A 13,503-nucleotide genomic window follows, 5' to 3' on the forward strand; every position below is an offset into this window, starting at 1 on the left:
AGTGTAATTAGTAGACTTTAGGATGTGGAGGAGTGCCGCTAGATTCTTGCTATTTGGCCATTTCCCAACGAAGCTTTGGCCCTATTCTAATGTTTGCTTCAATCCCTATAACATAGTGCTTTTTATTGTCCTGCCTAGGGTGCTAAAGTACTGCAATCATTATTTACATACAGGGCTATGGATTTAGTGTTCTTACAATCTCTTGCAAAACCAAGTGAGTGAGAACTGGGGTCAGCATGATAGAACAAAATGTCATTTTGGATGAACACTATAGCCGAACAAGGTAGTACTGATAATATTAAAATGTCATTTTATCCAGTTGGAATAAAAAAGTCTATACAGTATTTATATATACAGTATTTATATATATATACACTGTATATAAATATGTATATATATATATATTTATGAAACCTATGAAACTCATACCCAAATGTCAACTGTCATAACTTTTCTTTTAACATCTTTTTGAAGTAAATAGATGTGTTGGTTTGGATCAAATGAGGCATGATAAAGCATTAGACCAGTCTCCTGGCCCTCCTCTCTCTAATGTTCTCTCTCTCTCTGGCCCTTCTTTGACCCTCCTTGTTGCATAACACCAACCGTGGCTTTATGCCAAGCAACGGGCTGCAGCTCTGTGTGTGGAGAGCGAGAGAGAAGAGAGGGAGAGAGAGAGGGAGAGATAATGCCTGTTGAATAAGTACATGTGTTCTGACCTGAAGTACATGCATTACCTTGTGTAAGAGGCATATCTCCCATAGTAATGAGTGATGATGAATATACATTACACACCCCTCCTGGGAGGCCTGATGCTTTACCTTGAGGCGCTGAACGAGCTACCGAGTGATTCCATCTTCAATATTACCTCTAAGGCTCAAAGGGCCCAGAGTGGAGGCTGTTAATGCAGACCAGCAGCAGTGTTTATCTCAGGCATGCCTGCCTGTTCAATATCTTTCTTCAGTCCTCTTCCTTCCACTCACATATAACTTGGGCTAACTTCCCATCTCTCTTATCCTTCAACCCCTATGGTGGCTTGGTGGTTGTCATACAAATCACATGTTCTGAATCTCTGTAGCAGCCGAGCAACACCCACGGATACGTCTTACTGCTCAGGCCTCAGACAGAACCAGTCATCATGGACCTCTGTCCCCTAGCCTCGTCTGTGAACCGACCAGCCCGTCCCTCTTTCCTCGTGTACATTTCTCCTTATTCTGTCACCTTTAAGGCCATTTCCACTGCTCTTTCTAAGTGTGCTGTTATCCGGACCTCCTCCCTGGCCCATTGTACAGCCAAGTCTTTAAACAAATACTTTTAATAAGTAAAAACTATAACGCATGGAGAGGCAGATAAGGCATGTTTCCTTTTTGATGGTTTGTCCAATAATGATTAAATGGTTATAGCATAACGTTTACGGTCAAGCTCAGCTGCGAGGTTAGAGATGACTGTGTTTTGCTAAGGGGTCGCTGGCATCATGGTCTGGACTAAGATCTAGGATCTAGGAGATAGTAATGTAACACCAGAGAAGTATAGCTGCACCTGGGCAGTATATCTTTGCTTGTGTGATGTGTTGACAAGCTGTGGGCATGTTTCCTGAAATCAAAGATATGTGCTCCAACTGTAGCTTACTGTAGTTAGGTTACATTCAGACTAGGGCTGAAAACAAAACCTTGAGTGTTTTAATTAATTAACATGGAACTTCAGTTAATCTCTAAACCAACTAACAAGACCAAAAAATATATAGTCCATCATTTGCAGTGTCTTAATGAACCCCTTTCTTTTTTCTACTGTATAAACAGGGACCATATCTTTCATGATGTAATATGTCCCCGCATCTGTGTCACCTGGTACCAGAGCCCTGTCTCGTCATGAGGAAAGACAATGCTGCTGCCAAGGTTACCTGCTTTTCTGCCGCTTTGTGGCTCGAGCTGGCCTCTGCATCTCTTGGTGCGACACACACTTGCCATTCAACTGCATGTCTCTGTCAAAGGTGCTGGAATACATCGGTTGTGTGTTCCCCACAGACGTGGCATTATGTCTTATATGATTGTGTACATGGCATTATTCCAACTATGACATTCTATCACCGTTACGGAAATAATTGAATGCAAACGGGAGCAAAATCTTTGTTTTCTCCCCAAAGCACGACATGAACGTTGCACTCTTGCTTCAAACGACCCTTGCCACGACTAAGGGACACTGAGGGCGAGGCGTGTGGACGTGTAGTGCTTTGCCTGGGCAGCGGTTGACTGCGGAGTCGGGGGGGTTAAGCTTCTCAGACACTTCTAGTGTAACACCACGTTGAGTGTGTGGTGTGCGGATCTTGCCTTTTTATTTTTTTTATGTCCCGATTGATGGTTAGGCTTCACAGTATGAAGCCAGGGTTCGGTACATATATGCAACGTCGCTCATTATAAAGCTACTGTATTTACAAAACGACCATACCAAAATGTTTCACAAAGTTGCTGTGGGTTGTAACACATGTTTTAAATAGTGTTCTAATCCCAGCTGAAACAGCGGGTTCACCTGCTCTTTAAGGCCAAGAAAAGAGAGAAAAAATGTGCCTAGTCTAGAACTTTAAAACAACAACAACAAGGTTTTGCGGTTCAGCCATTTCCCATACTGTAGGAAGGCAAAAATGCTTATTAATCAATTTGATCGAAAGAATCACCCAGCCCTAAATCAAACCCCATTCCCCACACACACCTCAAACACCTTTTCTGCTGCACAGATGCACAGAAGTATGAATATGGCACACACACACACACACACCCACTTTGGAAGCAAGGATAAAAAAAAATAAAAAAAACACACCCAATCGGCGAGCCACACATGTCTGCATTGTGCTACCTCCTGATTGGTGGTGACGGTGGTGGGGCGGAGGTGATGGGTGGGGGGGAGGGGGGAGCATGTGTGGGCAGGGGGGTAAGTGAACTCAGAGCCCAGCGAGGCAGCGGTGACAGTGGAGTGAAATTGCTTCCTTTGGCAGAGCTTCAAAGAGGGTGGGTTGGGGGGTGGGTCCCACCCCACACTAGCTCCCAGAATCTCCAATCCAAACACACACATATTCACACAAGCAACAGCAACACATTTACACTATGTAAGCTTACCTACATGACATTGCAGTGCACACAAAGACACACAACACACATTATTGTAAAACATGTGACTTGGAGAGTTATAGAGAGACTATCCAAAGATTTTCAATGTTTTACGATTAGCCGCTCATGCAAATGCTAACCGAGCAAACTCAACATGATGTAGTTGGAAGTAAACACCTCGCCTAAATTGGCAAACATTTTTCACAGATATCTCGGCATATCCCCTTAAATATGAATATAGGTTATCCAAGGAATATAAGACAACATATTGCAACTCAATCTGTCTACATTTAAATGAAAAGGCAACTACACTGGAGACGAAGGCTTCATCATTATCAAACTTTGATAGAAAAGCGATTATTTTTCTGTGTCTCTGTGTCTAACAAGGTCAAACACAATGCTACAGAATTGTTTGACCGTTCAAACATCGTAAGGGAGAGGTTACCAGTTACAAGTTACACCACATGGTTGCTGTCTGACAGAATATACATGGATGTCCAACACTACCCCTCCATTCAATAAACTGTATTGAATGTATTTGTCGATTACCAGTCTCTTCATACAAAAGCACAAGCTGGATATTATTGGGACTGTGCAGATGTGACCACACACAGCCAATTAGATATAACAGTTGTTTTCATGTATAAAGACCATGTCAGTGACATCACCAGACCTCACTGTATATAGCAGTAGAACCATGCTAGCAGGACATCATAAAGAACATTTTCATTAGAAAGAAAAACAAGAAAAAAATTAATATTTGCTTTCGAAGGTCTTGGGACAAACACTATGAAATATCCCATGTATTTCTCCCATAGAGAACACGACATGAAAGCCTTGCATGAATTGTGTGAACAGACATTAAATAGATGGTAGATAAGTCAGGAAGCAGCAAACTCTATCTGCCAATGTGTAGAGAGAGAGAGAGAGAGAGAGAGAGAGAGAGAGAGAGAGAGAGAGAGAGAGAGCGAGCGAAGAGTTTTAAAGACAGGCGTTTGAGGGAAGCTTGTGCTATCATTACATTTAGGGCATTTAGCAGACACTTTTATCCAAAGCAACTTACAATAAGTACATTTTTCATTAGAAGTGAAACAATATATCGCCGTCGGTACAGTAAAGATGTTCATAGAACCAAGTGCAGGTACTAACAATCGCCAGGCTAACCCCATTCCCCGTATACAGCAATGATAGCTAGCTACTGCAGATGCTACACAATTAAGTACATGCTACACAACATGCATGCACAACACAATTAAGTACATGCTACACAATTAAGTACAATGAATGAATACAACCTGCATTAAGTGCATTCATTAAATGCCAGGACGTACAACAAACAATGGTGCAACAGACAAATAAGGGACTGAATGGCTATGTAGAGTCTAGGTGAACTCAGCTATCGACAGCCCTCCACACTTCCCGAGCCAATAAACTACTGATCCATGATCATTCAGCCTGCTGGTGGATCAGTCAGGCTCACCATCTGCAATCAATATCCTCTTTTCGCTTTAAGGGGGGCCACAGAGCCCTAGAAGGGGCACCTGATACAGATTCAGCATTACATAACTGTATAATACAAGAATATATGCTTGCTTATCTTTTTGATAGAAGGCAGTAGACTTAAATGAACATGAACACAAATGTGTTGATTGAAAATATATTGTCAACACTCATCTGTGCACATTAGTCAATGGTCAATCTGCTTCATAGTGTACAATAGTAAATCAAAGTCGAGGTATAACAAGAATCGATAATAGAGGAATAGAGGTTATGCCAATGTAACTACTGGCACCAGGGACTGAGAGCAATGGTTTCTCAGTTGGCCCTAGCAACCCAGGTCATTGTCAGTCAGTTCATTTTGGTCTGATCCACCACTTAGCCCCATTTAAATCAGCTTCTTCACAATTTAAAAATACTATAATAGGCTTTAAAATAATGACAACCTAACTCAATATACAAGACAACTCATAATAATATGATAATATCCAATTTAAATAATTGGTGTTGGAAAGTGGTCACTGGAAGAGGCTTCAGCAGCAGTGAATGGTGTGGCTTTGTTGGACCGGGCTCGGCTCACTGAATTAGTTTGAATTGAAGTGGCGTTTCCATTTGGCAGACGGATTGAAAAAGCCAACTGGAAACTTGAAGAGACCTAATCCTTCAACACTCACACACATCCCCGTACACACACGCTCTCGTACACACATCCTCATAACTCCCCCCATCGATACGCACCCGCACGACAATGTGAGCTGGGGGGGGGGGGGGGTAGACCAATCGTAGAATACACAGTGCCACTCCCCATAGGTTTAGCTGCGGCTGGAGCAATCAATACAGATAGACCCCCGAGACGGGGACAATAACTATGCTAACTATCTGCAGTAGCTAGCTATCACTGCTGTATACAGGGAATGGGGTTAGCCTGGCGATTGTTAGTACCTGCACTTGGTTCTATGAATGTCTTTACTGTACCAACGGCGATATATTGTTTCAGTTCTTATGACAAATGTACTTATTGTAAGTCACTTTGGATAAAAGTGTCTGCTAAATGCCCTAAATGTAAATGTAACAGATTTGCACAGTACTTAAAGCCCATGTTGCAGGTTAACCGGAAGTTTCGATTAATGGGTACATAAAGCACTCAAGATATGTATATAAAGTTAGAAATGTCTCCAAAATGGTGTTAAAGTCCAGTTTTTGTAGTTTTTGGTTAGTAACGGTTATTTTTTTACGCGCTCGGCGATGACGTCACATGAGGTAGTCGTGGTGGAAGGTAGCCTCAGCCTTGAAGCTGCTACTAGAGCACTATGCCGTCTAACTGGGATGAGGAAGAGGCTCAATGGGAAGAGGTGGCAAGACCCACAGTTAACATTTATGATATTTCGAACCGGTTAGACGTGAGAGGGCGAATGAGGAAATACCGAGAGCCGATGGCCGTCAAAGACAAATAAATGCATGGTCAGAGGAGAATGACTGGAGAGTTGGTGAAGTGTCCTGGTGAGCTATTTAGAAACGCAGCAAGGAGCGCTGGAGCTAGTAGTCTATGAACAGCAGTGCATACAATAACAACTTTTTTTTTTACTGTCAGTGAATAGCATCGAGTGAAAGTCAACGTTTTCTTTATATCTAGTGACAGTGATTATGTCGTTGGCTTTATTTCTAAGCTTTTACCTCTTTCTCCGGTGAAAATGTTGTTTGCAAACGTAACCGAAGCCAAGTAGGCTGGTCATGTCTTCAGTGTGATTATTTTTGATAGTGCTAACTAGTTTTCCTCGTGATTGATTGTCATTGACACCGTCAGGGTACCGCTTACCGGGACAGGGAGAGAGTAGTAAGCGTGTCTTTGTCGCTGTGTTTGGCAGGTGTCTGTGTGGGCGGTGTCGTCCCATGGAAACTGTGGTGGAGAGCTTGTGTTGTAGGGAGGTGAGCGCGTTTTGGTCGCTGGTCGAGGAGCTTACCCCGATGTAAGATGCAGATGTAACGTGCCTAACTGAGCATCCTGGATTTGAGGCATGCTGCCTGAATCCGTTTGTGCTAAAGATAGCATCAGTGTTTCCCACACATAGGCCAATGTGTGGCGCTGCGCCACAGATTGAACAACGAGCGCCACAAATTGAATACGCTTTTCTTATTATTTTTACTTGAACGCGATTTTTAAATGTAACTCCGCCAGCCCGTAATCGCGCCCCCGAAATGCTGCCAGTACGACAAGTTCCCATTCCGACAGCCCTGTGCGCGTATGCAAATTAGCCATGTGCGCCAAACAGAAGAAGGGCCCTATCTTGCGCCCGGCGCAATCGACTTTCTACACCGACGCATGTGTCGTTGCTAGTTTGCACACGGCGCAAAGCTGATCTTCCCCCGCAGCAACCAGGCACCACTACACTTGCATGTTAAATATTATGATGTCAAAGATTATTCATACGTGTGAAACTGCATAGAAATAGCGTGTGGATTGTGGAAACATTTTTTTTCCATAGGGCTGCATGAATGAACATGAATGAAGTATAGTAGGCTATGCCATGCGTTAAAAATAATAATAATACATTCGAGCAAAGTATATTCCAGGCTTCCAAAACAAAATCTAGTTTTAGAGTAAATGATTGGTTAAATTATTTGGGAAAGAACAGCTGATACAAAGGTAAGTTGTACTTTTAAATCAATGCATCTGCAAACACCATACAGCGAACATATGTTCTTGACCCAGACATCGTGTACAAGCCCATTACTTAGGATTGAAGAGTATTTGATCGTGAGAAAACTGTTTTACCGCGAGTGAGTATTTAATAGAATGAATGCGGGTGATGCTTGGTGCGCGCCCATCTGTCTAAACACACGCAAATTAAACACATAAGTGTATGAGAAGGAAATCGAGTCAGTCGACCTGCGATAAGCAGCTGATTCTGAACGGACTCGTCTTCGAGATGGACGTGTTCTAACGCATTTTTAATCAATGAAATGTTAACACAACAGTATATATCTGACCATTTAATTTTCGAAATTTTAGGTGAAGCCGAGCTTCCCTTGCAGTCGAGAAGTCGCCACTACGAAAGAATGCAATGTATCCAACTAGCGGGATCTAAACAAACTAAGCTCCAGTGAATTACTACAATGCAGAAGTAGTGGAGAATGGCGAAACACAGCAACTCTAGCCTACTCTCAACCAAAATAAAACTAATCGCCGCCCGGTGCAGCAGTGTGAACTGCCCCGTTTTTAGAACGTCTCAGCCCGTCTCGTCGCAAGGAGTTGCGAGTTGCAAGCAGTTGCGTCGCAACTGCTTGCATTGCTACCCGTCTGTGGGAAACACAGTAGCATACTTATATTTCAGGCAGGATCATGGTCCCCTTCAAGCCAGCAGGCACGAGTATGTTCATTAGGCATGGGCGATTCGCGAACGATTCGGTCAGAACGAAAGAATCCCGAAGGTGAACGACGAGAACTGATTCCCAAAAAGAAGAGAACTGATTCCTTTTTATTTTATTTTATTTTTTTACATAAAATAAAAATATGGTCACGTAAATAAAAGATACAAACGAACAGAGGTTCGTCTCCCCTCGACTTCATATTGATTGAGTCTAAAACGTTCTCAAACCACACGTGTGTCATGTTATGTTGTTATTCTATCTATCTATCATATATATATATATATATATATATATATATATATATATATATATATATCTCAAACCACACGTGTGTCATGTTATGTTGTTATTCTATCTATCTATCATATATATATATATATATATATATATATATATATATATATATATATATATATATATATATATATATCAGATTATATATATATATATATATATATATATCAGATTATATATATATATATATATATATATATATATATATATCTAGGCTATCTCTATCTATATATTTACTTATATAATCTGACACTGTCACTCTCTCACTAGCTGCTACTCGTCTCTCTCAAAGATATCAAGGCGGGTTTTCGGCTGTCGTCCCAAAGCGGAGTACCTCATGTGACGTCATGCAATGCATTGTGGGAGAAATAAGAATCATCGCTAACCTGTTAGCAAACCGCTAACATATCACCTACTTTTCCTTATTATATTTCTTTTTTGTGATACCCTACAACATCAAATACAATGGATAATTGTTTAAATGTTTATTACCAACTAGAAAACTGCCAGAAAAGAAAAAAAAAAAAACCTGCACATTGGCCTTTAAAGGGGTAGTTCAGAATTCAGAAATCAGACCGTTTTCAACACGTTTCATTCAGTCCTTCTAGTTGCAGAAATCACTGGTGCTAGGCTAGCGCAAGTCGACGGGAACTGCTAGCCTGCCAATAAAAACTGTTTTACCCACTCCACAGTACTGCCGAGGCAAACCAATTATAATGCCAGACTACCGATGTAAATGCCTGTGTTGATAGAATAATGTTAGAAATAAAACTATCCTTGTATCGCAATGATCGCATTACAGGGAGGGACTACTTTCTCAGCAGCGGCAGAATTTCACTTTGCTCCGGTGTAGCAACCGATTCACTACAGGTGTACTATGGAGTGGGTAAAACTGTTTTTATTGGCAGGCTAGCAGTTCCCCTCGACTTGCGCCAGCCTAGCACCAGCGATTTCTGCAACTAGAAGGACTGAATGAAACATGTTGAAAACGCTCACCAATGATAAATAACACACTGTCTCACTTGGAAATGAAGTCCGATGTCCAAACACTAAAAAACTACCCCTTTAATAGCCAAGTACTGTGCCACACACACACACACACACACACACACACACACACACACACACACACACACACTAACCCTAACCAAAATACAAAGCAACAAAAACAGAATATGTACATGCACACACACCGCTATCTTTCCCCCCCAGCCTCAAACCAGGTCAAACACGTTCTGGGAGCCACAGCATTTACAAGCCTTTTGACCAATCAGGGTTTCCCCTTTAATCCCCCAAAGGTCACTGAGGCCTACATGGAGTCAGGGCAGCGTTATTAACGTGTTTCCTCCTCAACCCCCCATTGGTTAACATTTATAAGGATGCTCACACATCAACATCAATACCACGCCTGCCCCCCCCCACAACTTGGAGTCCACTTTCAATGAAGAAGAGAGAGAAAGATTTAAGAAATGTACTTTGGAGCCTGGGCCAAGAACAAGTACAATGTATTTAACCTGCAAGATGTGAGTACACTCAATTAGGGTGTTAAAGGTAGGATTAATGAGTAAAACACACAGAGTACTCTGAGAGTACTTTAAAATGCCAAGAGCTGCAATTATCCCTTGGTCATAATGATACTAGTTCCATCATGAATTGTCGTGAAGTGTGAATGGAGCAAGGCACTTTCACCCAAATCACAAAGGAAGACCGTCGGTCATATCAAATACAAGAGATGTACCGTTCACTTCCCACTGCCAAAACTACAGCCGCTCCCCAACAGCCAGGAGCTAATTGCCTGGCTAAACACACAGGGCCTTCTGTGTCAATATTACATGTGCATGTGTCCGTGTTTGTGTTTCTGTGTACGCGTGTGACGCACACGCACGTGTAACGCACGCACGTGTGCGTTAAACTCTGCATGCAAACCCTAAGGAACGGCTCGGCTATATCCAGTGATAATTAATCACTCATTAACTGCTAGTTAGCACTCTCACTCTCTCTCCGATTGCTCCATTTCTCCAGTCCTTGCGTGGCCAGCGGGGGAAATACATTGAGTGGAAACTTTTGTTAAATAAGGCTGAAATAATTATTTAGGTTGGATCTCCATACCGCGGCACCGTACCACAGTTCCCCTGTTAATGTATACGTATCATGTGAACACACAAAGTCTCCCCCCTGAGCGAGACACATCTGTGATCTCCTTGAGGGAAACACACACACACACACACACACACACACACACACACACACACACACACACACACACACACACACACACACACACACACACACACACACACACACACACACACACACACACACACACACACACCCCCTTGCCGAGAGGGATGGACACTCACCCTCTCCAGGTCCTGACGGAGGTGGGTGAAGAGGTTGAGGCGGCGGTACAGGACGTCCTGCTCCTGCTGGGCCAGGTTGTCCACCTCGTCCCGCTTCATGGTCACCAGGGGACGGTTGCAGTTGGCCTTCCTTCGCAACTTCCAGAACTGATACAGGAAGTCCACCTGCGCATACACACACACACATACATACACACACGTAAGTATCGTTTCATTGGATTTTATTAATATCTGGTCGTTACACATCCTCTCAGAGGTCCTAATGGGCTTCATTCCCTCCTTGCACCATTGATGTTAATGTGTGCTAAATAAATAAAACTAAACTAAGATAGCATGTAGCATTCCATGTGATATGTAATGAAGACCGGGCCAGTAATGAGTCAGTCTAACATCAGTCTAACATTATATAATCTATTCCATCAAAATTACATGTTCATGATACTTAATTATTGACTATATTTTATGCATCAACCATCGATCATTTAATCATCATGTTATGCACTAGATGTTACGCATCCTATCCTTGCAGGGGTCGTACCTGGCCGTGGGGCAGGTCCAGTCTCTGGGCCACCTCTCTGGGGTCCACCAGGCGGTAGAACTCGTCCTCCAGCTCCTGCAGCTTCTGCTTCCGCTGGCTCACCTTCTCCCTCTCCAGCTGCTCCCGCTCCGCCCGCTCACTGGCTGACAGCGCCGGCCCGGGCCTCAGCTCGGGGTCACCGTGGCGCCCGTTGGCCACGCCGCCGCCGCCACCGTGACCTACGCTCGGATGGTGAGCGGCCTCCGGTCGGAACCAGTCCGGCGTTGTGGGTGTGTGTGCTCCGTTGGCGGCGGGCGTGATGGCTGTGTGATGCTGCTGGCTGCCGTTGGCGTGCGCAGCGGTGGCGGGCATGGTGGGGGGCGTGGCCGAGGAGCTGGCGCTGTGCTCCAGGCAGAAAGACTTGAAGCGAACCTCGTCGTTCTCCGCCAGGATGGTCCTCATCTCCAGGCCGTGGTCGAACGCGCAAGTCACATGGAAGGCCACGATACAGGAGGCCATGGAGCACTGGCGGACAGAGGGAGGGGACTCAGCACTCATTGGACGTTTACTGGCAAATTCAACTATTGCTAGGCAGAGGTGAGGGTGACTAGCTCTAGTACCCTGCACCAACTGCAGCAAAGCCCAATAGAGTGCTTGGATTTGAACCTGCCGTTTTATCTGTTCAAATACTCATTAAATGTGACAAGAAAGAAGGTAAAAAAAAGGATGATCTCTAAGCATGAGCATCAAGGACAGAAGGGAGAGGTCTCATCACTGTTGCTTCTGTCTCCCGCTTTGTTCAAAAACCAATGAGATTAAAGTGCAGCAAAAAAAACAATCCATTTTAAATACTGGCTTGGAGCCATCGTTAATTTTGCCCTCTCTGTCCCGCTACCACACACACACACACACACACACACACACACACACACACACACACACACACACACACACACACACACACACACACACACACACACACACACACACACACACACACAAAGCCTCCAGCTCCAGAGCTCCAGAGACAATCTGGGTATATCTGTTATAGTTTCTAGTTTCTTATCTAGTCTGAGAAGGATCTCTTCTTGCGCTGTCAAGGTTTATAGCGGCGTAAGGTAAAAGCACACAGACAACTGATGCAGTCAACGTACCGCTGCTGATCTCCCAAGGGTGTTATGATCTGCTCTGAACATTTAAGTGTGAGTGAGTTTGTTTGACAGTGATCGAAAATGGGTCAAAGCTGGGGTCAAAGCTGAAGTCCTCACATCAATAGCTTAATTGACGTGTGTGTGTGCACGTGCGTGCGTGCGTGCGTGTGTGTATTAATTGAGTTCACTCTAAAGCTACTACCATTGAGTGACTGCCTTTTCTCACCATTCTTGTTTCGGGTATGGTTGAAGGAATTAAGGTCAATGCTCTCACACTAACTCACAGCCTGCTGCTGAGCAACACCTTGAAACGTTGAGGTGTTATGATGTCGTCATGTCTGGTCCACAGTCAACACAAAGTGTCTTTCTGTCACGTATTGATTTGCTTCCGCTTCAACTGTCCTGTCACCAGGGCACACCAAAATAACATTGTAGATTCGTCTCATCGACCCAACACAATTGATGGCGGCAGTCTACAAAGTGTTTCTTTACTGTGTACAACGATAATTATTTGGTTGGAAGTAGGTTTACAATCAAGGCTGGATGCACTTGTTCTTTTTGTAATGCTGCACTGACTATAATAATGAAGACAGCACAGTATGAGGTCATTATAGCTGTGTTATCTATTGGTAAATGCAAATGTTAATCAATGATAAGATGATATCAATTGCATCATGATGCCCTTCAATTCAGCAAATGTTCCTGCATTTGTCCGCCATTGAGAAAAGTTGCATTTACACACTTGTGATAGACATGAGTTCCCTAACCCAATCAGGGAAGAGAGGCTCTGATTGGTCATAAATGAGTCAGGAACAATCTAGAACTCATCTAGAGGCCGGCATATATAACCAGCACAGAGCCTTTCACTCACTTAGAGCCAAACGGAGGCTATTTATTAAACATGTATACTAATATAGCCCTTAAACCTTACCTACAGCACCTTTAACCTCCTTTTGTCATATGGTATGAAATCAATTGTCTTCTCTCACAGATTAGTGACATAAAAATATTTTAAACATTAGGCTCTAAAATAAATTGAAAATATTGAAAAAATGATTTTATTCAGCTCTTCATCTAAGAACATAAGTCTCCATTTAACCCCTGGTCGAGGTTATGCTCCCTGTATGGCTGGATGTGAGCAGAGTGAGTGGAAGCCGATGGAGCTCAGCCTGCCTAAGGCTACAGAGTCAGTGGACTGACTCCCTGCTTGCTGAGGC

General features: G+C 43.4%; 1 protein-coding gene across 2 annotated transcripts in view; it reads right to left on the reverse strand.

Annotated features, from left to right (window-relative positions):
* jade2 (jade family PHD finger 2) overlaps positions 1–13,503 on the reverse strand; it is a 128,042-nt gene that overhangs the window by 40,443 nt on the left and 74,096 nt on the right. For both annotated transcript variants that reach the window (XM_084474620.1, XM_084474619.1), the window contains exons 9-10: positions 11,157–11,660; positions 10,619–10,783 (exon numbers count right to left, since the gene is read on the reverse strand). In XM_084474620.1, the coding sequence (XP_084330746.1) occupies positions 10,619–10,783; positions 11,157–11,660 (669 nt within the window). The remainder of the gene's footprint in view (positions 1–10,618; positions 10,784–11,156; positions 11,661–13,503) is intronic.

The sequence above is a fragment of the Micromesistius poutassou genome (genome assembly GCF_964030765.1).
Source record: "Micromesistius poutassou genome assembly, chromosome: 10".
Taxonomy (NCBI): domain Eukaryota; kingdom Metazoa; phylum Chordata; class Actinopteri; order Gadiformes; family Gadidae; genus Micromesistius; species Micromesistius poutassou.